The sequence below is a fragment of the Arvicanthis niloticus genome, chromosome 9 (assembly GCF_011762505.2).
Source record: "Arvicanthis niloticus isolate mArvNil1 chromosome 9, mArvNil1.pat.X, whole genome shotgun sequence".
Classification (NCBI taxonomy): Eukaryota; Metazoa; Chordata; class Mammalia; order Rodentia; family Muridae; genus Arvicanthis; species Arvicanthis niloticus.
Window position 1 is genome coordinate 22,137,094 of NC_047666.1, and position 22,379 is coordinate 22,159,472.

Here is a 22,379-nt window from a genome sequence, read left to right on the forward strand (position 1 = left end):
CAGAGACTGCCATGTCTACCTGCATGGCTAGGAAGATGGCTCAGTCAAAAAAGTGCTTGTTGTACAAACATAAGATCCCAAGTTCAATCCCCAGGACCCACAGAAAAAGCCAGGTTGTCCGGAATTTGTAATCCCAGAGATGAGGAGATAGAGACAAGTAGATGCCTGTTACTCACTGGACAGAAACCAAGTAGAATCCCAGAGCCTCAGGGTTCAGTAATAGATCATGTCTCCAAAGCCAAGGTGGAGAACAGTCCTGCAGAAGGGCATCTGCGGCTGACTTCTGGCCTCCACTGCACCCTTTTCAACCTCCCCGCTATTAGCTTTTTGGTGCCAATGCCAATTCAGATTCACCGACCTTGTCTTTTTACTTCCTGTAGCAACATTTTCGATCCATGGAAGTTAAAAGTCTCACTATTGTGTGTCATCCATTCATCAGAAACTCTATGGAAAAGCAGAAATCCAGAATTTGCTTTTCATTAAACATGAGTTTTTGTTTACTTATACCTTATTGTTGTTAAAAACAAACAAACAAACAAAAGCACCACTTTGTTTTAACAGGAAAGTTAATGAGCCAATCAAGCATTGTAGAGTTACGCAAGAATGTGCGAGGGTACCCAAGTCAATCATACACTCCAGATCAGAATGACTCCTCCTTCAGCACAGTAACCATATTGATGGTTTTCCAGGCTTCTCATGGGCCCTGCTACCCCATGGCCTGGGGACTCGGGGCCTTTCAAGGCTATGGGTACAGAATGTGATCCTACCTAGAGAGGTACTTCAATACTCTGACAGTGACAGAGCTCCAGAGCACAGTGCCAAGAGGGAAAGGGACCCTAGATGTGATCTTCCCTCCATTATCAGGTAATCTAGATGTCCTCTTCCCCAAATAGTAATTAAAACACCAAGGAAGTAAAATCCGTCTTCTTCCTGAGAAGCTAAGGTTGACCGTCAGGTGTCTGTGCATGGAGCCTCTTGGATGTGTCCAAGACCTCCTATTCATCTTCAGTTCCAAGTCTCCAAGTGGAAGTGCCACCAAGAAGCAGAGTGTGTCCCAGTAGCATCCTCCTGTGGGCTGGAAGGATGAGGCCCAAGCAGAAGCTTCTGTGAGGAACATAGTAACACTCCAGTGCCTATCCCTGACTCAGGTGTGAAATCCCCAAGGGAAAAAAAAAAGCAATCATCAGAAATGCAATAGCCAGCAAGCTGTTTGACTGGGAACCTCAAACTTAGACCTGAGGAGGGGGCATTTCCTGACTCCCCTCTGCTACTCCTTTGTTGGTGTGTTTTCTTGGTGTATATTAGTGCTGGCCTCATAGAGAAACACTCTTTCACATGTGCTACATGCTTTGATCATATCTACCCTTTCCCTCTCCCATACTTAGTCTTCTCCCTTCCCTAGTGTCCCTTCTCCTTCCCTGTAGTGTGTGTGTGTGTGTGTGTATAATAATATATTCCTGATATAGGCCATGCAGGTATGTGTGTGAATAGAGGGCATGATAGATAGATAGATAGATAGATAGATAGATAGATAGATAGATAGATAAATGGTTTTGTGCTTTAGGGGTTAGAAACATGGCCCAGTTGGTAAAGTACTTGCTATATAAACATGAGAACCTGAGTTCAGATTCCCAACAATACACAAAATCCAGGAGTGGATGCACATATCTGTAACCCCAGTGCCAGGATGGGGGTGTTGGAGACAGGTAAGTCCCCAGGGCACATATGCTCACTGGCTTATCCAAATGGCGAGCTCTATTTGGAAAGACTTTGTCTCAAAAACTAAGAGGGAGAAATAGAGAATGCTACCAGAATTGGACCTTGGGACTCCATACATGCATGCACGCACAAGCAGTATACATGCACACACAGACACACACACACACACACACACATCACCACACAGTTATACACACAAGAATGTTAGGACCCACAAGTGGAAGAACACATGTAATTTTTGCCTTTCAGTATCTAACTTGTTTCACTGAAAATGATGATCTCTGGTGGTGTTCATTTTCCATTAAATGACATTTCATTTTCTTCTTTTACAAATGAAAATACTCTATTGTGTATATACAGCATGTTTTCTTTATTTGTTCATCTATTGGCTGATACAGATCAATTCCGGAACTTGGCTGTTATGAACAGTTCAACAATCGACATGGGTGTGCAGGTCTCTGTGGTGCGTTGACTTGGGTAGGCATGTCTGACTTGTGCTGTTTGGGTCACAAGCATTCCTACACAACTATGACTGTTGCCCAATACACAAAAAGAGAAAACCAACATTATGTCATAATGTCATAAGGCTGGATATCCCTCACCTAGAATGTTGGGAGCCGACTTTAGCAGAAAGCGGCTAGATCAACTTTGCAGCCATCTGGAACCATATACCCTGACGAAAGATTTGGTTTTCAATAGCCTACAACAGCTGAAGCACACTCTGATATCCCACATATTTTGTGTTGCTGTTTACTGCCCCCAGCTGCAAGGTGCACTTGGTGGCCACGCCTGCAAGGCATGCAGTTCACGTGCTGTCCACGTGCTATCTACGCCATACATGCTTATAAGGCGCACGTGCTATCCACGCCTGCAAGGCATTGCGGTACACGTGCTGTCCACGCTATAGACGCCTGTAAGGCTTACGTCATATCAACACCTGCAAGGCACGTGGTATCCACGCGCCTACAAGGCACGTGGCAAAAGCCTATAAATAGCTTAGAATTCCCTTCAATAAATGAGACTTGATCAGAATCTCTGTCTTGTCTCCATTCTTCGCGTCTCTTCCCCTTTATCCTCTCTCTCTCTCTCTCTCTCTCTCTCTCTCTCTCTCTCTCTCTCTCTCTCCCCTGACCCTCGGACCGGAACGGGCAGTACGGGCTGCAACACTAGAATCCTTTGGGGACATGCCAAAAAGTGGTATAGCTGGGTTATAGCGCAGTTCTGCTTGAAAACTTTTGAAAAACTTCCTTAGTGATTTCCAATGACTGGATAATTTATTAATGCAATTCCCACAACAGCAATACATCTTTCCATGTTCTCTGAACACAAGAAAAAAGGCTAAAAACAAAACCATGGCCAAGCCATCTCAACCTTACCTAAGCTCTCCACCCTCAGCTTCAAGCCAACCCTGAGGCAGGAGATTTATTTTTATCCTATTTTTGCACTATGTTTTAGTGCAGGAGACAATGTATCACTTCGATATTTTCATACACATATAAGGTACGAGCTTTGTTCTTTTGTGTGTGTGAGTTGTATGGTGCATGTGTGTCTGTGCACACTTATGCCGGCCAGCATGCCTGCAGGTGTGTATACGGGTGGAGGCCAGAGATCGATGTTGAGTGTCTTCCTCGATTATTCTCCACTTTATTTCTTGAGACAGGAACTCTGAGCTGAGAGCTTCCTGGCTTGGTGGTTAAGTAATGAGCTCCAGGAATCTGCCTATCTCCCCAGCAGACTCACACAACACACCACTGCCTTACCTAGCTTTGTGCACTAGTGCTGGGGATCTAGGCACAGATCCACATGCTTGCACAGCAAGCACCCAGTTAAGCCATCTCCCCAGCTTCCACCCCAATTTGTCCTGTTTTCATTAATTTTTAAGTTCTTATGCAAGATAACAAGCTTCATTGTAAACAGGGTTATATAAAAAAAAAATGTTTGTTTTTTTTTTTTTTTTCACGTAGAAGATATGAGATTTCTGTTGTGCATTGCAGAAGCTGCTGCTGCTGCCATTGGTGCCTGGCCCACCACTGTTGGCAGAGGCTCAGATTAGACTTGGCTTGGTTTGGAATTTTATTGCCTTCTCCCAATCAATAACCTCCGACTTTAGTCTCGAGTGCCTTTGTCACCTGAGGGGTCACCTTCTACACTTTCCCAACCAAAGCAGGTTATCCATCCCGGCTTTCTGTTTTACAATCCAAAATAGCTTTGGGAGAGTATTCGAGGAAAAGACACACAGCTCATGCCTCCAGCCCGTTGCATTCTGCCTTTTTCAGACTGGTCTGTGTACTCTTTGGGGAACTGGTGGCTTGAAGCTGCTGAAAGGACAGGGAGAAGTCACCTGGCAACAAGGCAAGCTTTTGTTGATTACCCAAGGCTCCCAGAAGATTAGGAGATGGGTGTGCACAGTGTCCTGTGGATGGGTACTGTCTAGTGATAGGAACAGGAACAGAAGGTTCAGGCAGAATAGATGGCCTGAGCACACATTTAAAGGATGGAGAGCTTTCTACAGATGTCACTGGCTTAGGAAATGGGCTCTAGAACAGGTCCCTTGCTTGTTGGGGTCTCAGATCACCTCTTCTCATTGCTCCCTACAATAGATACTGTGTTCCCCGATGGCCTGGGGACTCTTTATCTGACTCTTCCTTGGACCCCACAGAGCCTTCTTAGACCACACACAAAGCAGGAATCTCCGGCAACAGTAGGCTGCATCCTGTCCTTCACTTTACTTTACCTCAGACTGTCACAGGTTCTCAATCCCATCTGCCTCACGTTCATTTTTTTTCGTTCATGTCAGTGGTGCCCTCCTATCTGCTGGCAGTGTTTGAAGTAAGTCATTGATGGACCACTGGAATGAGAAACATGGACCTTATAGAATGGGCACAGAATAAGTCCCCATGTGAGGGGCTCTGGAAATGTTTGCATGGTCTGTGTTCTTTGTACTACCTCTGGGGGCTAGCCAAAGGCCTCTTTGGCTACAGCTATGTGTGCCTGAGTTTATCTAAAGAGTGAATTGCTTTATGAAATTAAATTTAGAAAGTCATGCCAACTTTCTAATTTAAATCTCTGGAGTTCATTGATAAAAGTAATGCCGCAGATCAAACTCTTAGCTGATTAAATGATAATGACCTCTAGTGAAAAGGGCTGTCTGTGCCCTTTGCAATGGGAGGGAGGGAGGAAGGAAGGAGGAAAGGTGGGGCACTCTTTCTCAGAAAAGATGTCCCAGAAGATGACCTAGCAGAAGATGACTCCTGTGTGGCTCCCAGCATACTGTCCATGCACATGTTAGTCAATGGACACTACTGAAAATGGTTGAAGGGTTGAAATAAATAAATAGGAATATCCAAGGACCAGGGACCAGTGGGGTCACTCCTATAGGATGATCTTGGCTCTCCGTCTAATAGAAAATACTTTGAACAATGATTTTTTTTTTCAGCCGGGCAGTGGTGGTGCACGCCTTTAATCCCAGCACTTGGGAGGCAGAGGCAGGCAGATTTCTGAGTTCGAGGCCAGCCTGGTCTACAGAGTGAGTTCCAGGACAGCCAGGACTACACAGAGAAACCCTGTCTCGAAAAACAAAAACAAACAAAAAAAAAGATTTTTTTTTCATTTAACATTCATTCACCTGTTTCAGATTGGGAATAATATATAGCATATACTTCTGTTTTAAATTTGAGTTTATTCAAGTATTTAAGGGGTTCCTTCTATATGTCAAAAAATTGCATACTTATTCAGTTAATTTTCACTGAATATTACTAGACCTCAAGCACTAAGGGAACTCTTCTGTGAAAGACAGATGGGGGAGACAGACAGGCAAATAGAAAGATAAGTGAGCTGGGGCCAGCACATGAGGAGTGAAATTTACAGCATTGAAGATGGCCATCAAATCCTTCCACAAAGGCAAGGATGGTGGAGCCAGGCTGTGGACAGAAGCCAGAGCCAGACAGGAAAGGACTGAGATCAAAATGGTCCTTCCCTGAGAGACCCACGTGCTCAGATGGGGACAGGATTCTGAGTAGTGACCCACAGAAGATGATCACCATTCTCCTGGTGACAGACTTGACGTGTGTTGACTGTGTATTCCCTGTCAAAGGTGAAAAGTGTTTCTGAAGATGATGCCTGTTGTTCTAACTCCCCTTCTTCATCACTCTCCATAAACAGCAAAGCTCAGATCCAGCCTACAGTCTCCATATAAATAAAGTTTGATTGGCACACAGTTATATACAATAGTTCCTTCCCATCTATGGCTTTTTTTGATACCACAACAGCAAGGGCTGAGTAGCAATGAGAAAAACAATGAACCCTGGGGGCCTGTATTTGCTTTCTGACCATTATAGAGGTTTGCTAACCCTTGATCTACAGCCACATTCTATCTCTGGGCATCTGAACTCAGGGACATGGAATTCTTTAAAGGAGGTCTGTACCATGCTGGGAATGAGTGAGGAGTGATTGGGTTGACTGCAGGTGAAGGGCTTGGTTTTGGGATAATCTTCTGCCAAGTGGTCTGGGCTAGACTAACAGGAAGTCATGAGGACTGAGCTGCTGAGGAGAAGAAGATTCTTCTTTACAAGAAGATCTTTCTATCCATGACAAAAATATGCAACGTTACGCTTTACTGGATTAAAAGGATGCTCCCATGGGTTTTCCTTTTATAAAGCATTATAACCAAAAGAAGCTACATGTCCAGGTTTCAGCTAGGAGGTCACACAGCTTCAATAAGAGCTGACAGGCTCCTATAAGGCAGAGGAACCCGAAGTCAGGAATGTAACCTACAAGCCTCGCAGCCTCTGGACCCCTGGCTCTGGCAGTCTGGTGATTAATGCGTGAGGCAGAAAGACATTTAATTGGCCGCCTTGGTGTCCCATGAGCTTGGAACAGTCAATACATATTTATTAAGTGTATTTTCCCAGGGCCTGAAGCACTTGCATGGTAATATCTTATAATTAAATAAGAAGAGTTTTTGAGAGTGGATCCAGATAAATGCACTGTACGTTAATGTGACACAGGCCAGGGATGCAGTGTAGGGAAGAAAGCACCTACATGTTATATGGGTTCTTCAACTGAGGCTAACCACTGTGTAGATAGAAAAAAGTGTGTTACACAAGCCACAGGAGTGGAGAAAGGAAAGATGGACAGACAGACAGACAGACAGACAGACAGACAGACACAGAGTCACAGAAGCAGGCAGAGAGAAGGAAGAAGAAAAAGGAGGAAGCAAGAGAAATTCATAGCCAGGTTTGGACAAACAAACACATGCATTTTCAAAAGCCAATCTTTGATGCTAACTTGGGTTTCTCTAGGTAATCCACTCATTTGTCACCAAAATGGCTGCTAGTCTAAAAGAAGGGCACAGGGTTGACTGAAATGGGCTTCCAAGCAGCCATATTTGTAGTAAAGATAAAATACGGCTTTTGCCACCCATTTGGGACATTTCACCGGTACACTGGTGCAAATTCCCTAAAGCGTAGTCACATTCGATACTGCTGTACCACCAGTTTGGGGATGGCCAATGGGATTTGTTTATTTAAGCTTGAGAACTTATCCTGAGTTAAAAGCAAATTAAACCTTGCATCTGCGATCATATTAAAAGAAGGTGCTGTGATTACTACAAACTCCCCTGTGGGTGCTGTGATTACTGCATGCTCCCCTGTGGGTCTCTCTCTCTAGTTCAAAGCCTGGGGGTGCACAGCTACCAGTGAGGCTGGACGTCTGCACAGGGCTGGAAGAGAGATGACATCCCATGGCTTCCACCACTGCTTTGGAGTCGGAGCAGGAAGTCTTGATGAAACATGCAGAATTCCTGGGGATTCACAACTTCTTTCTTCTTAAATTTTGTAATTTTATTTATTGGGTGGGGGTGCGTGTGTGTTTGTGTGTGTGCACGTGCATGTAGAGGCCAGAGGTCAGACAGAGGGGTCATTCCTCAGGATCTTTTCACCTTGCTTCTGAGGCAGGTTCTCTCATCTGAGGCAAGTAACCTCAAAAATTCCCCTGTCTTCACCTCACTGTGCTGGCAATCACAAGTGTGTACCACCATGCCCGTCCCCTTTTTAATATGGCTTCTGGGGATCTCCCTCTCAAATCCTCATACTTACTGCTTCACCAACGGAGCCGCCTCTGAAGCCCTATCATCCCTTATTAATGGTTATAGGAAGGCAAGCCTGAGGCATCTTCCGAACATCCTGCTTCCCCAGCACAGTATTCCCACCGTCCTTGTTCAAACGACCCAGGAAAGGGAAGCCCAGACCCCAGCGCTGACAACTGAGAAAGCTAAAGTTTTAAGCCTCTGTCCAAATCAACCTATCAAAACTTCCAGAATGAAAGACTTAATCCAGAAGAAGGAGACAGCTCCAAGCACTTCTGATTCCAGAGCAGGATACTTTCCAGGCTTGGCCCAAATCTTTAAGACCACCTACCATTTGGAGGCTTCCTTGCCACCACAACATCCTTAAGGTGTTGAGGTATTGGTCCAATTGCCACTTGATGTCACTTATCTGCTGTGGTGATTTGTGGTTTTTTGTGAATGTCCCTGCTCCCCTGGAGAGAGATGCTTGTAGCTGCCTCAAGGAAGGCCCGTGTTCTGCATCCAGCAGGTGCCTGGCAGGAGCCGCGGAAGCTCATACTGACTGAAATCTACAAGTAACCTAGCTCCAGTCCTTGACCAGAGTTCCTGAGAGACCAGAGAATACAGTAAAACAATTACACGAAGTTGTGTGGAGCCAGCTGACAGCTGTACAGATGTTTGTACGGCTGAAGTCTGCATTGGACCTTCTGTCCCTCAGAAACCAAAAATGCCTGCCTGTCAGATATTTAGACACCAATGGATGTGTAAAATACCATCCTCACTCTGAGGGGTAAAATGCATATTTTAAATAAGTGGATCAATAAAATTTGTAAGAAAAATACACACCAAGAGAAGCTGTGCACAGCTTCAGATATGGAGACAGCCTATTGGAGTGACATCTTTTAATCTACAACTCAGGTGTGAGGGGACCACAAAATTGCTGATTCTCTAAACCAGTGATTCTCAACCTTCCTAATGCTGTGGCCCCTTAATACAGTTCCTCAGGTTGTGGAGGAATTTTATAGACCCCTGACTATAAAATTATTGTCATCACTACTCCATAACTGTAAATTTGCTGCTGTTATGAGTACTATTGTAAATGTCTGTGTTAAGGTCTCATGCTCTACAACTATGAGGACTGGAGTTCAGGTCCCAGTACCTATGTATAGCAGATGGTGGGCATGTCTCCATCCCAAAAGCGCTCAGAAGTTACTAGTGGAGCAGAGCTATGAACTTTCCTCTCTCCCTCTCCCTCTCCCTCTCCCTCTCCCTCTCCCTCTCCCTCCCTCTCTCTCTCCTCCCTCCCCCTCCCCCTTTGGCTCCCCCTCCCCCTTTTGCTCCCCCTCCCCCTCTTGCTCCCCCTCCCCGTCCCCTTACCCCTCCCCCTCCCCATCCCTCTGATGCAATTCCTTTGAGGTTTGTGTTTTACACTGTGTCTAGGGTTTCCTCAGGAAATCACCCTCCATTGCCTTGGTGGTAGCTGATGCCACTCTCCCAGCTGAGCTCTTACTACACACCCAGATCGTCACTAATCTTTAATAATGCTGCATAAGAACTCTTAAAGCAGCTGAAATTACACTCTGTCAGAGAAGGACATGGTCTGAAAATGCATATCCAGCCTTTTAATCTGTATGAGAGCATTGGCATGCTTCCACAAGCTGAGACAGCTGCAGGGTCACAAGGTCATGTCACCTCATGGGACCATCATAGCACAGCTTTGCAGACTGAGACTCTTCTGTAGTGCTTATCTGTATTACTATCAATGTTGTCCCTTAATCCCAACAGCACAAAAGAGAAGACTTGGGATGTAGCTCAGTAGAGAGCAACTGCCTGACAAGAACAAGGTCCTGGGTCCAGTCTATGTCGCTAGGATGGAAAGGGGGACAAAATTTCTTTTTTTTTTCCTATTTATTTTATTTAACTATGTGTATGTATATGTATATGCATGAGTACATATACATACACATAGTTAAATAAAATAAATAGGAAAAAAAAAAAAGAAATTTTGTCCCCCTTTCCATGTACATACAAATGCAATTGCCCAAAGAGACCAGAAGAGGGCGTCAGATTCCTGGGAGCTGGAGTGATGTGATGGTCAGTTTTGAGCCATCCAGTGGGGGTCCTAAGAACCAAACTCAGGTCATATGGAAGAACAGTAAAGGATGTTAAACACTGAACCATTTTTCTAGCCTCAAGGATAAAACTCTTGATGTTGGAAGTACTTACAATATGTCATTTGTCTCATTTTGTAAGCCACTGACACGTTTGGACATCGGTCATGTGCTATAGTCATGTCAATAATGAAACTCCCTCTTAGAACATTGCTAGGTGGGTTCCCAACTTAAAAAAAATCTGACATTCCTTATGAGTTTTTAGCATTGTGTGTCATAAGTCAGATAGTCTAAGGATGGGACTATAAAAAATAGCTCAGACAGTATTTGTAAATAATCATTGAGAGGGGCTGTGGGAGAGAGCTCAGTCACTGAGTGCCTCCTATGAAAGCTGGAGGACCTGAGTTAGCCCACTGAGGTAGGTTCCTCCTGAACCCAGAGCTCACAACTTGGCCAGGGTGGAAGCCAGCTCCAACAACCATCCTCCACCTAATCCCCTTGGACCTAGGATTACAGGCATTTGTGGAGACACCAAGCTTGTTACATAGGTGCCAGGATCTGAATTTCAGGGTCTAAAATTGTAGAGCATGAGACCTTAACTCCGAGCCATCCCTCAAGCTCTCTGCCACCCACCCTGAAAAGGACCTGAATTTGATCCCTGAAGAGCTGGAGCATGGTGGTACACACCTGTAATCCCAGCATTGTGCAGGCAGGGTCAGGAAGATCCCTGTAGCTTAGCTATGGCCAGCTAACTTAGCCTAACTGGTGATCCCCAGGGTCCAGAGAGAGACTACCTCAAAAGACTGCAGAGATGGTTTCTGGGGAAAGACATTGGGGTTGGCTCCTGGCCTCTATACATAGACAAACACAAATGTTACAAGCCAGTGGGTTTCTGGGAATTTCTATGGGCAGGAAAAGTACATAATGACAAAATGTTGTCCTTTCTTCTGTACTGCAGATACATGGCCATCATTCACCCTCTCCAGCCCCGGCTGTCGGCCACTGCTACCAAAGTGGTCATCTTTGTCATCTGGGTCCTGGCTCTCCTGCTGGCCTTTCCACAGGGCTACTACTCCACCACAGAGAACATGCCCAGCCGAGTCGTGTGCATGATTGAGTGGCCAGAGCATCCCAACAGGAGTTATGAGAAAGCGTGAGTAGAGATTTGCCGGTCTTGTGACCATCTTGGAAGCCGCTCTGTGCTGTATGGAACCTTCCTTGTCCTGACCTCTTCCTTTTTTTTTTTTTTTTTTTTTTTTTGTATTCTTGTATCAGTGAAGATTTCACACATGTCTGCCCAACTTCCTCACATCCACGCTCTGACATGGTGTCGATACATCTACCACTATTGGGGGATGCTGCCTCCAGTACTGTGAAAGACTTAAGAATCATAAGACTTAGTCGCCATGATAGGTACATCCCAGGTTCCTGGGACAACAGACCCTTTGAGTGTTCCACCATCTCTCTTGGGCCTTTTGTCATGGATGTTTCTATGTTTCTGTGATGTCACTGTGCCAGGCACAGGATGCTGGAAGGTAGGAATGTCTCCACTCCAGTCTCTCTCAACAATGGCCTGCTCCTCTCCCCTCTGATACAGTCCCTCTACAGTATGTGTTTCGCACTGTCTGCAATTTCCTCATGATGTTAAGTGGCCATTGCTCGTGTCGTAACTGGTACCATAGCGCACATGTTGTAAACTACCCCTCTTTCCTATAGACCACAGCCCTACTCCCTGCCCCCCTTCTTCCTCCTAAACAACGTCACTGTCCTTGAATCTCTTAGACCATAAGCTGTCTCTAGGGAAGCATCAATCCAAAGCCCTTTCGGGAGTTTACAGTGTGGGAAATGAGACATCCTGATCAGATGCAAGCATGGAAGGCCCTTTAGTGTCTAGGGGCTGCAGAACACTTACAAGCAGGCCCGCTTGACTTATAGGAGGGCTGGTCACAGACAGTCTTTTTCAAGATGTCTTAGTAATTTTCCCTAATGCTTCTTGCCCTGGAGGCAACACCAAAATTTCTTATTCTTTACCTTGTTCCACTCAGCTGAAGGGTGATATGAAATTTGTATAAGCATCCATCTTTGTGGACTGAGAGAGCCAGGATAAAGTGGGTCTTTGGGAAAACTCACTGAAATCCTCCCAACTCAGGCTTGTTATTCAAATCGAAAACAGCACTGCTGTTAGAAACTGAAGACCCGAGGTTTTAATTATGAATTGCCACTACTGTGTGATCACAGGCAAGAATCCCAATGTTTCATCTTTTCTCCAATGGAAGGTAATAAAACATTGTTTCCTGTAAACAATCGTCATGAGTATCAGATGAAATGAGGCATATCTCACATTGTAAATTAGTAAATGTCAAACAGGAATTATGAACTGAATTCATTGGGCAACAGTGTAATTGTGTGGCCTTTAATGTACTAAATGCTAAGATAAGCATGGTATCTGTCATACCACTTAGATCTGAGCCTTCCAAAGCCTATCACAATGCCACTCTGGTGTGTCTGTTACATGGAGCATAGAAGTGTGCCTTGCCAGGAAGCAATGCATAAGACTGAGACATGACTCTCCAGACACCGACAAAGGAATCTAATCCATCAAGCAGTGGGGGTGAATGCTCAGCCTATAAGGAGATGCTGTAAAATCAGTCTTTCTGCGGAAGCTACAAATATGAGCAAAGTCTCGGTGGGACAGAGTATGGCTCCACTGACTGTGTTCACAGACCTGTGAACAGGACCCAGCCAACTTTCCTCTAAGCAAAGAGGAAAATAACCTCTGTTAAAATTCCTCATAAAAACAAAAACAAAACCGAGCTACCTTTCAAAACACACACAAGTTCTCTATTCTTATCACAAAATTTAAAGCTGAACTCTGAATAGTTTTCTCTTCCCACACAACTGTGGGGTTTTAGTCAACACACAGTGATACTTAGAGACTTGCCTGAGAACATCTTGTTGTTTTGTGTTTATTAATGACAAGAAATTTCCTTTGAGACTTAACACAATGCAGGGGACTGTCATCTTCTCCAGTTTTGAGAACTCAGAAGGAGGTGTTACGGGCTGTGTGGGTCAGTTTGCTGTCACTGTTTATTTCATAGCCACTGTTCTAATTTCAGTCTGTCACCACAATAAAGCACTCTGACAAAAAAAAATCCTCGAGAAGGATAGGGTTTATTCAGCTCATGCTCTCAAGTCACCGTACATCATTGAGGAAACTCAAGGCAGAGGCTTAAAGCAGAAATCATAGGTGAGCACTGCCTGCTGGCCCCTTCTCTGGCTCTCTCATACCCAGCTGTCTTATACAGCTCCACCATGAGCCTAGAGAATGGTGCTTCCCACAGTGGGCTGGGCCCTTCCATGTCAATTAAGGCAATTAAGACAATCCTCAAAAGACAGGCCAACTTTATAAAGACAATTATTTATTCATGATCTTTTTGGGGGGATGATTCTAGGTTTTGTCAAGTTGATGGTTAATGGAAAGAATGTAACCTATAAAACATGACTCTGGGTTGTGAGCATTTGAGATTATTTACTCAAGATATACATAACACCTTTATTTTCTAATACTAAGTTTAAAAAACTTATTTGCCATTCATTCATACATTGACTATAATACAAGCATAATCCAAGTAGACAACAGTTTACATATTAAGTGCTATTTTTGTGTGCTGGTATCCTCTGTAGTGTATTATGCTATATTTCTAGAGGATTAAATTTTAACATGTTTATATTCTTTTTTTTTAGAACTAATGATTATCCTTTCTATAGTCATAATAATTCCAAAGTTGATATCAGATGGAAACTCTGTTTTGAGGCATTGGGATAATTAGGATGAACAGATGAGTCCTGTTCGCTGAGATGATCATCCCCCAGCCTTATCACTTTCCAGTTCAATCATTAAGAGTCAGTTCCTTCAAGGCTTCGGGTCTGCTACTATACTCCATAGAGAAGCATTGGGAGAAGTAAATGTGATGGTTAATCCTAATGGTCAGTTTGACAAGATTTAGGATCACCATGAAAACACATCTCTAGGTTGGGAGGACATTCCCAGGAAGGTTGAACTGAGAAAGGAAGACCCAGCCTGAATATGGGTGGCACCAAGCCATGGGCTAAGATCCAGGACTGAATTTAAAAAGGAAAGCAAGCTGAGCATGGGCATTCATCTCATTCTGCTTCTTGACTGTGGATACAAAAGTGAGCACCCGTCTCAGGCTCCTGCCTCCATGCCGTCTCCTCTATAACAGACCATATCGCCTCACAGCGTGAGCCAAAGTAACCTTCCTTCCTTAAGTTGCCTTTTCTCCAGGTATTTTGCCACAGCGACAAGTTACTAATATAAAAAGCAGGTAACTCACATGAAGGGTGGAGCCCAGGGTCCCACATGTGGTAAGGGTCTAATGAATGCTGACTGCTGATATTAGCAACATTCATTGGTCAGGTGGCTGGCAGGTAGACAGGAGGCTAAAGCAGATGCTAAGGCTCAATTTCTTGGTAGATCATTTATACCAAGAAATTAATTACATAGAAGTATTGTGTAAAATATCATAAATGCCTTCTGACTACATGGTGAACTTCCAAAGCTAACATCCATATTGCAGATCCTTTGATAATGCACAAATTCAATGAAGAACTGTGAAAGATGGGTAGTTCAGGGAAAAATAGACTAAGTATTAAACATGCACATTACAAAGAAAGTTCTAATATTCAACTGGTATATAGAGAGATGTTTAACTTAATTTAGTGTGCATGAAAAACAGAAATTCAAACCGTAAGGAGGTCATGACACACACCCTCAGACTAGCTGATGGCTTGATCCAACTTGAGTGTTCTAAGTTCTGCAAAGATAGAAACAATGAAAACCTTTGTTGGCTGCTAGAAAAAATATAAATAAAAATATAAAAAAATATAAATTCTATATGAAATATAAATCATATTGTAAACTGTTCTAATTGTATCTAGGAAAACAGAAGCTCTATGTGCCCAGAAATTTCTCGGTGGTAATTACCCTAGCAAAACTCATGTGTCTATGAACTGAATGCATAGAACATCTTTCTTAGGTTGGCATTATTCTTACTCACCTAAGCTGGAGAGATTTTATATGTTCATCAGTAGAATATCTGTTTAATGATGCACTCTGTATCACTAATAAAATCAGCAAAATGAAGCTTCATGGGTGACTCTTACAAAATTCTAGAATAAGCATAGCAAAATGACATTCTTGAAATATCTAATGAGTTGGGAGAATACTGAATTCCAGCAAGGGATTGACACCCTGTGAGCAAAGGTCACAATTTCTCCTGCAGAAAGGACAGGGGTGTGATGGAAAAGAGGCACCTGAGGAGCCCCTGGTGGGACGTTGTGGTTATACTTCTGGAACTTGATAGTTGTGGCATCTGTGTTTGCTTAAAGTTGTAAGAACAGGTAATCTGTTACTTTGGGCCCTGTATATTTCATATTTTCAAATGTGTAATACAAAAACTCTTGTTGCTGCAAGCTATTAAGAAGATGTTTTCCCTAAGATGAACCAAAATATTCTACCCAGAATAGATAGGAGAAGTTTTCTTCTGATGTGTAGCCTCGGTCTATGGTGAGGTTCCTTACAGAAACTTGCCTTTAAATAAATCACATCAGAATGATCCTCACCTAGTCTGGCACCTGCCAGACCTCTAGGTTTTGCTTTGCTAACTTCCATGAGTCATTTCACCTTGAGGTTTCCCAACTAGTTAAAGAAAGGTAAGACAAGTTCTTGTCTCTAGAAGGAGCATAACACTCACTGGTGCTGTCTTCATGGACAGGAGACTTGGGACCTCAAAAATATGCACATGTGTAGATGTTCACTTCCAAAAACTCAGTTACAATTCTATTCTGTATTCTAAAAGATAAGCATATTATGAGGTATAGCAGAAGTTTCTGTGACTCTCTAAGCTCTATGGACCCTCGTTCTGACTAACCTGAGGTCTTACTTTGCTTTCTACTGCTGTGATAAAGATCATGACTAAAAGCAGATAGGGGAGGAAAGGGTTTATTCAGCTTACACTTCCACGTTACAGTCAGTGATGTCAGGCAGGAATCTGAAGGCAGAAAGTGTGGAGGAATACTCATTACTGCCTTGCTCCTCAGAGCTTCCTCGGCCTACTTTCTTATACAACCCAGAAGCACCTGCCTAGGAGTGGTACCACCCACACTAGAATAATCCCTCACATGTCAATCATTAATTAAGAAAATACCCCCACAGACTTTCCCACAAGCCAGGCTAGTGGGGGGTGCATAACCTCAGTTGAGTTTCCCTCTCCTCAGACTTCTCTAGTTTGTGTCAAGTTGACAAGAACTTAACTGCATATATACTGACGAATATTCTTCCAGGTGAATACTATTCTTCATTTTTGAGGAGATATATTCATATGAGTCAGCACAAATATAGTCTCAGAAAACGCAAGTTATTGTTCATATTATTCTACAGCCTGTTTTTTATCTTAACAAGATGTCTTTAAGTGTTTCTGTGCCAACACACAAAGGGCTTCTCTGCTTATTGGGGGACACAGTGTTCTCGTCTTTAAACCTCCAACATCATTTCTACAGTCATTAATTGGTAGGAATTGGATGCTTTCCAACTTTTGACTATGTCACTTATATCCATCTTGTAAGGATGTCTAAAGTATAAACTATCAATGGTGGAATGTGAGCAGTTGTCTACACAGAATTGCATCAAGGTACATTCTCGCCAGCAATGTGTGAGAGTCCCCACTCCTGCACTGCATACTAACAAAATATATTATTAAAGCTGTAGGATTTTTCCCAGCTGATGGGGAAATATGGCATTTCGTAAAACTAAAATGTAAGGCCTTTTGTCATGAATGAGTTGTAACATCTTTTCATAATTCCTCAGAGACTTCACATATACTTTATAACTATATCATTCCAATACCATAAATGATTTCCCAGATCATTAAGCATATCTTTACAACATGATGTGAATATGTGTGAAAAATGATAGAAATCTAGAGACAATGATTGATTGGCTGATTGACAGCTAATATAGGTAGATGAGAAAAGGAGTACAAACAGAGAGATAGGTAAATAATGATACATAGATAGACAGATGATACATAAATGGATAGATAGTTGATAGATAGTAGATAATTATGATAATGATACATATACCTAATATATATATATATATATATATATATATATATATATATATATATATATATATAGAGAGAGAGAGAGAGAGAGAGAGAGAGATGGTAAATAGATGATAAATATATAAGTAGATGATAATTGAAATTGATATATATAATTCATATATATATGAATGATGATAGTTAAAAGATAGATAGATAGATAGATAGATAGATGATAGATAGATAGATGATAAATCAATACATGTCAGACAGGTAGATAGATAACTTCCAAGTAGGCTGCTTGTAGCTGCATCACTGGATTCCCCAGGAGGACAAGCTGAGTTTCTTCTGATGTTCTCTGTTGATGTTTACAGATGTTATTCATAGAAAATTATGCCACTACAATAATGTCACAAAAACGGGGGCTTGGGTTCATCATAGATACTAACTTGCAGTTGACTCCTGCCTTAGTTAGAACCCAGCAGCCTGCTTGTGGATGAGCTATCAAGACAGTGATCTATCCTGGGGAATCCAGATGGATTTGATTGAAAAGCGTTGAGCAAAAAATGTCAAGTGTGACTAAAAGTAACTCTATCCACTAGAGCAAACATCACAGAGGAAAGATGAGAGAACAAAGAGGAAAAAGTTGTCTTTCTTCATTAATTTATCACTTTACATCCTGTTCATGACCTCCCTCCTCCCTGTCCCCCACAGCCCCTCCCCACATTCCTTCTTCACCTCTGAGAAGGGTCGGAGGTCCATCCTGGGTACCAACCCACCTGACACCCTCAAGTCACTGCAGGACTAAATACATTCTCTTACTGATGCCAGACAAGACAGCCCACATTGGGGAACAGAGGTCCACAAATAGGCAAACATAGTCAGGGTAAGCCCCTGCTACAATTGTTGGGGACCCTCATGAACATCTACTATGTATGTGCAGGGAGGGTGCCTAGGACATAGCTGTATGTTCGTTGGTGGTTCAGCTCTGGAGCTCCTAAGGGTTCGAGTTAGTTGACTCTGTTGGTCTGGTGGAGTCCCTATCCCCCTGGATTCCTCAATCATTCCCTCAACTCTTCCACAAGACTTCTGAGCTATGCCTAATCTTTGGCTGTGGGTCTGTGTATCTGTTCCAGTCAGCTACTGAGTGGAGCCTCTCAGAAAACACTTTATGCTAGGCTCCTGTTTGCAAGTATAACAGTTATTAACAGTATCAGGGATTGGTTCTTGCCAATGGGATGAATCCAAGTTGGGCCAGTCATTGGTTGGTCATTTCCTCTGTCTCTGCTCCATCTTTATTCCTGTACTTCTTGTAGGCAGGAAAACTTTTGTGTCGAAGGTGTTGTGGGTGGGTTGGTATCCTCCCTCCCCTGGAAGTCCTGCCTGGCTACAGGAGGTGAACACTTCAGGCTCCGAATACCCCAGCCTCTAGGAATCTTAAAGCTGTCTTTATCTAAAGCATCTCCCCTCACCACTTCTACTTGATGTACAGTAGTTTTCAAGGAAATGTTGCTGATGATTCTTGCCTGGGCTGTATGGACTGCACGGTGGCAGCAGTCCAGGAGGCACCAGGGCAATGCCCTAAATGACAAAAGAGATGTATGAGCTAATCTCTCTTCATTGGAGAACCTATCACCAACACCAAGAAAAAGTCTGTAATGAGGAAGAAAAATGAGAAAGACATCCAAGCAATTCAGGCAGCAAGGGGGATCTCAGCATCATTAATTCACTTATTATTCTGATCATCTGTCTTTTTCTGCTAATTACACTGCTGTGTACATAACTTTGTGGTATAGTTTAAGTAAGACATATCTATTCTGAATTCAAGTACTCTATATGTAGTCTTCCAAGGAAATTATTTGAGAAAGTAGTGTCATTCTTGATGAAGTACCTGGAGTTGCTTGTGAACATGTAAGTGAGCACGGATAGACTTAACATAAGTTTATATCTGCACCAATTCTAACAGGAAACTATAAACTTAAGGTTACTGCTGGGGCTGGAGAGATGGCTCCAGTTTCAGGAGCCCCAGCACCTTCTTCTGCGTCACCATAAGCACTGCATGCAAGCAAACATTCAAATGGGTAAAAAAATAAATTAAATCTTTTGAAAACCATGGACACTGTCGAAAATTACAACACTTTCTCTTCTTTCAAAATCGTATTATCAGAATCAGCTAAAATTTCACGTTTTGATTCTTTACTTCCGCTAATAACAGCAATTGAAAAAAATCAGTGCTTGGCAGAGAATGAGATCAGAAAAGTAAAAGAGAATATTAGAAAGCACACCTCTGAAGAACTTCTGGAATTTTCTAACTTTTTGATTATTTCAAGGAGAGAGAGGAGAGAGAGAGAGAGAGAGAGAGAGAGAGAGAGAGAGAGATGAGAGAAGAGAGAGAGATGACGAGAGAGAGATGAAGAGAGAGAGAGAGAGAGAGAGAGAGATTTTAGTGGGTTTTGTTTTCATTTTGCCAAGATCCTTCAGTTCAGGCTTTGACCAGGAAATGTAGGTCTATCTGTGGTTTAGCTACTGTGTTTCATCCTTTACCCCATACACACTGCATTATAAACATAGTTCAGAGCCCCTAGCCTCATCATCACAATAGATGAGAAGTGCTAACCAAGAAGGAAGAATTCTGTGACACTACAGGAGAGACAGTAGTATGAAATGCAAGACTAGTGGGACACAGAGAGTGTGAAGTGGAAAAACAATAATGAGGGCCAGGGATCACTGAGAAGGGAGATAATGGAGTAGAACATAGGAGAAAATGCAAAGGAGATAACTAACACTACGAGTGCTTGAAAATGCCACATGGAAACTTGCTATTTCATAAGATATACATACTTTATATTATATATAAATGTAATATCTTATATAATATATATGCATAAAGTTTAAATGCAGTTCTCTATGAAGGGGATAATGCTCACCAACATACAAGAGGTTATCAAACAAAATTCTCAATACCAGGAGTGGTATACCCTCCTCCCTTTGAGTTGTTGGAGTTGGGTCAGAGGACATGGAGAGATCAAACTGCTTCTGACCTGGAAGCTTTCCCCCTTTTGGCTAGCTGTCATAGTGACAGAAGGCCCTATGCAGGCTACTGAGGGAAACAAGTCGTGGATATCTGTAAACTCTGTGAGCTACAGTAATGACTAAACTGCCAAGATGTACCTACTGGTGCAATAGTGGTATGAATATTATAGGGGTCACCAACTACTTTCTAATTAGATACAAAGCCCACACCACAGTATGGAACTTGTGCCTGGTACTGTAAACCTGTCCATACACTGATGACTTAGGAGCTCATAGGCTCTGAGCTCTGAGACATCCTGAGCTACTATTATTTTATTAAATTGATAGAGGCTTAAACTGCCTTCTAAGTACTCACCTTTATTCTCATACATTAGTACAGCCGTCAACCCTCATCAGCAGAGATTTTTTTCTACAACATATGTGGTTAATACTGGTACAAATGTCACATCCTTGACCACATCTAATTAGAAAGTCAAAGTGAAGGAGTCACTAATTTGGGATTCTTTCAGAAGGCTGCAGCCAGCTTTTTTTTTTTTCAAAGTCCAATCTCTTATTTTTTATTTTCATACTCCTTTTTTATACCATTTTAATTACATACAAGTAATAAGGTCGGTTCTAGATTGAGGAACTAGCAATACAATAGATGCAAATAGTCAAGGGACAAGCAAGACAATAAACACAAATAGTCAAAGAACAAGCAAGGCAATAAACAAAGTTTATTTCTAAGGGCTTATCAGGATGACCAAAATATCTGAGCTTACTTGCCTGTCCTAGCCCAAAGTCATTTTCATGCCTGAAGCCTACTTCTTTGTTCTAGCCTAAGATTTAGATTCCTGCCTGAAATTACTTCTTTGTTCTAGCCTAATGTCAGATTCCTGCCTGAAGCCCATTTCCTTGTTCTTGGCCAATGTTGGATTCCTGTGAAGCAGCCCCTTTCCTTGTCCTTGGCCAATGTCAGATTCCTGCCAAGCAGTCCCAAAAGCTCTCCACCTCTCCCCATTTTTTATTTCATTAACAAGACTGAGCCTGTCTTTAATTGTTCTGACTAGAATGCCTTACCCATCGTGGAATATGCATTATCAAAAGCAATGCACTTATGTCTTAGGTTGGTAAGGCTCTGTGCAGAATCTTACCCGTCCTTGGCTTGCCAGCCTGTTAAATTAATAACTCTGTCTGGGGGTCCATTTTCAGTTTCAAGTCATGAACTTTGGCTGCCAACATGTTGATGTTGTTAAAAACAAGCCAACTTTTAATGCATCTGAGAAGATCAAGCTTAAAACAGGCCTGACAGCATAATGCTCAACCAGATAGAAGATAAGTACCTAGAAAACTAAGAATAACCAAATTGGCACATGCTGGGAACTAGTAGGGAGGAAAATACTGATCGTGAATTGTATTTAGGAGCTGAGAAGTTGGCTCAGTGAGTAAAAATGCTTGTTGTATAAACATTAGGTCATAAGTTCAAATCCCTAGCACTTATATAAACAGTCAAGGCATGGCCATATTCATCTATAATAGCAACATTGTGAGTGGTGGGTCAAGGAAGTAAGACAATAGGATTAATAGAGCTTGCTGGTCTCCATCCTAGCTCCAGGTTCAGTAAGAAAAAGTCTCAGTGGAATAAGTGAAGAGAGATCAGGACCTCCAATGTCCTGCTCTGGCTTCTGCATATGTATACACAGAGACATGCACACATTATGTGTACACACACACACACACACACACACACACACACTCCTCAAAGTACATTCATGATGACCACTTACATAAAATGTTTTGTGCCTTTTTAAAGATATATTTATAGGGATTAAAAAATGCTCAAGGAAATCCTTTCTGGAGTACAGAACAATGCGAGGGCCTTATCGTTTACTACATGCACTTGGAATGACTGAACACAAGCAGCTGGCAAAGATTATTCTCCAGACGCAACCCATTAAGCTAATTCCATTTACAAGTGTAGATAGAAGCTTCCCAATTAAGATACTCACCAAGGAGCTGGAGAGACAGCTAATTAAGAGTGCTGTTCTCTTGCTGAGGACAGTGGTTCGAGTCCCAAAGCCCACATCAGAGCTTGCAAACATCTGTAACTCCAGTTCCAGAGGATCCAACACTCTCTTATGGCCTCCACGGGCTCATGCACACATGTAATGCACATAAAATCACGCAAGCAAACATGTATAGGCAGGATACGAAAGCATAAATAAGTCTTTAAAATACCAAAAACTTCAAAGCTGTATTAGAAAGGCGATGCATTGTTTCTGAGCATGACTTTTTTTTCTAGCAAATAAGATTATTAAATAATCAGGAAATCTATTATTATGTTTCATT

General features: G+C 42.5%; 1 protein-coding gene across 1 annotated transcript in view; it reads left to right on the forward strand.

The window, feature by feature from the left end:
• Positions 1-22,379, forward strand: part of Tacr1 (tachykinin receptor 1) — a 155,115-nt gene that overhangs the window by 77,883 nt on the left and 54,853 nt on the right. The window contains exon 2 of the mRNA XM_034511823.2: positions 10,853-11,047. Within this exon, the coding sequence (XP_034367714.1) occupies positions 10,853-11,047 (195 nt within the window). The remainder of the gene's footprint in view (positions 1-10,852; positions 11,048-22,379) is intronic.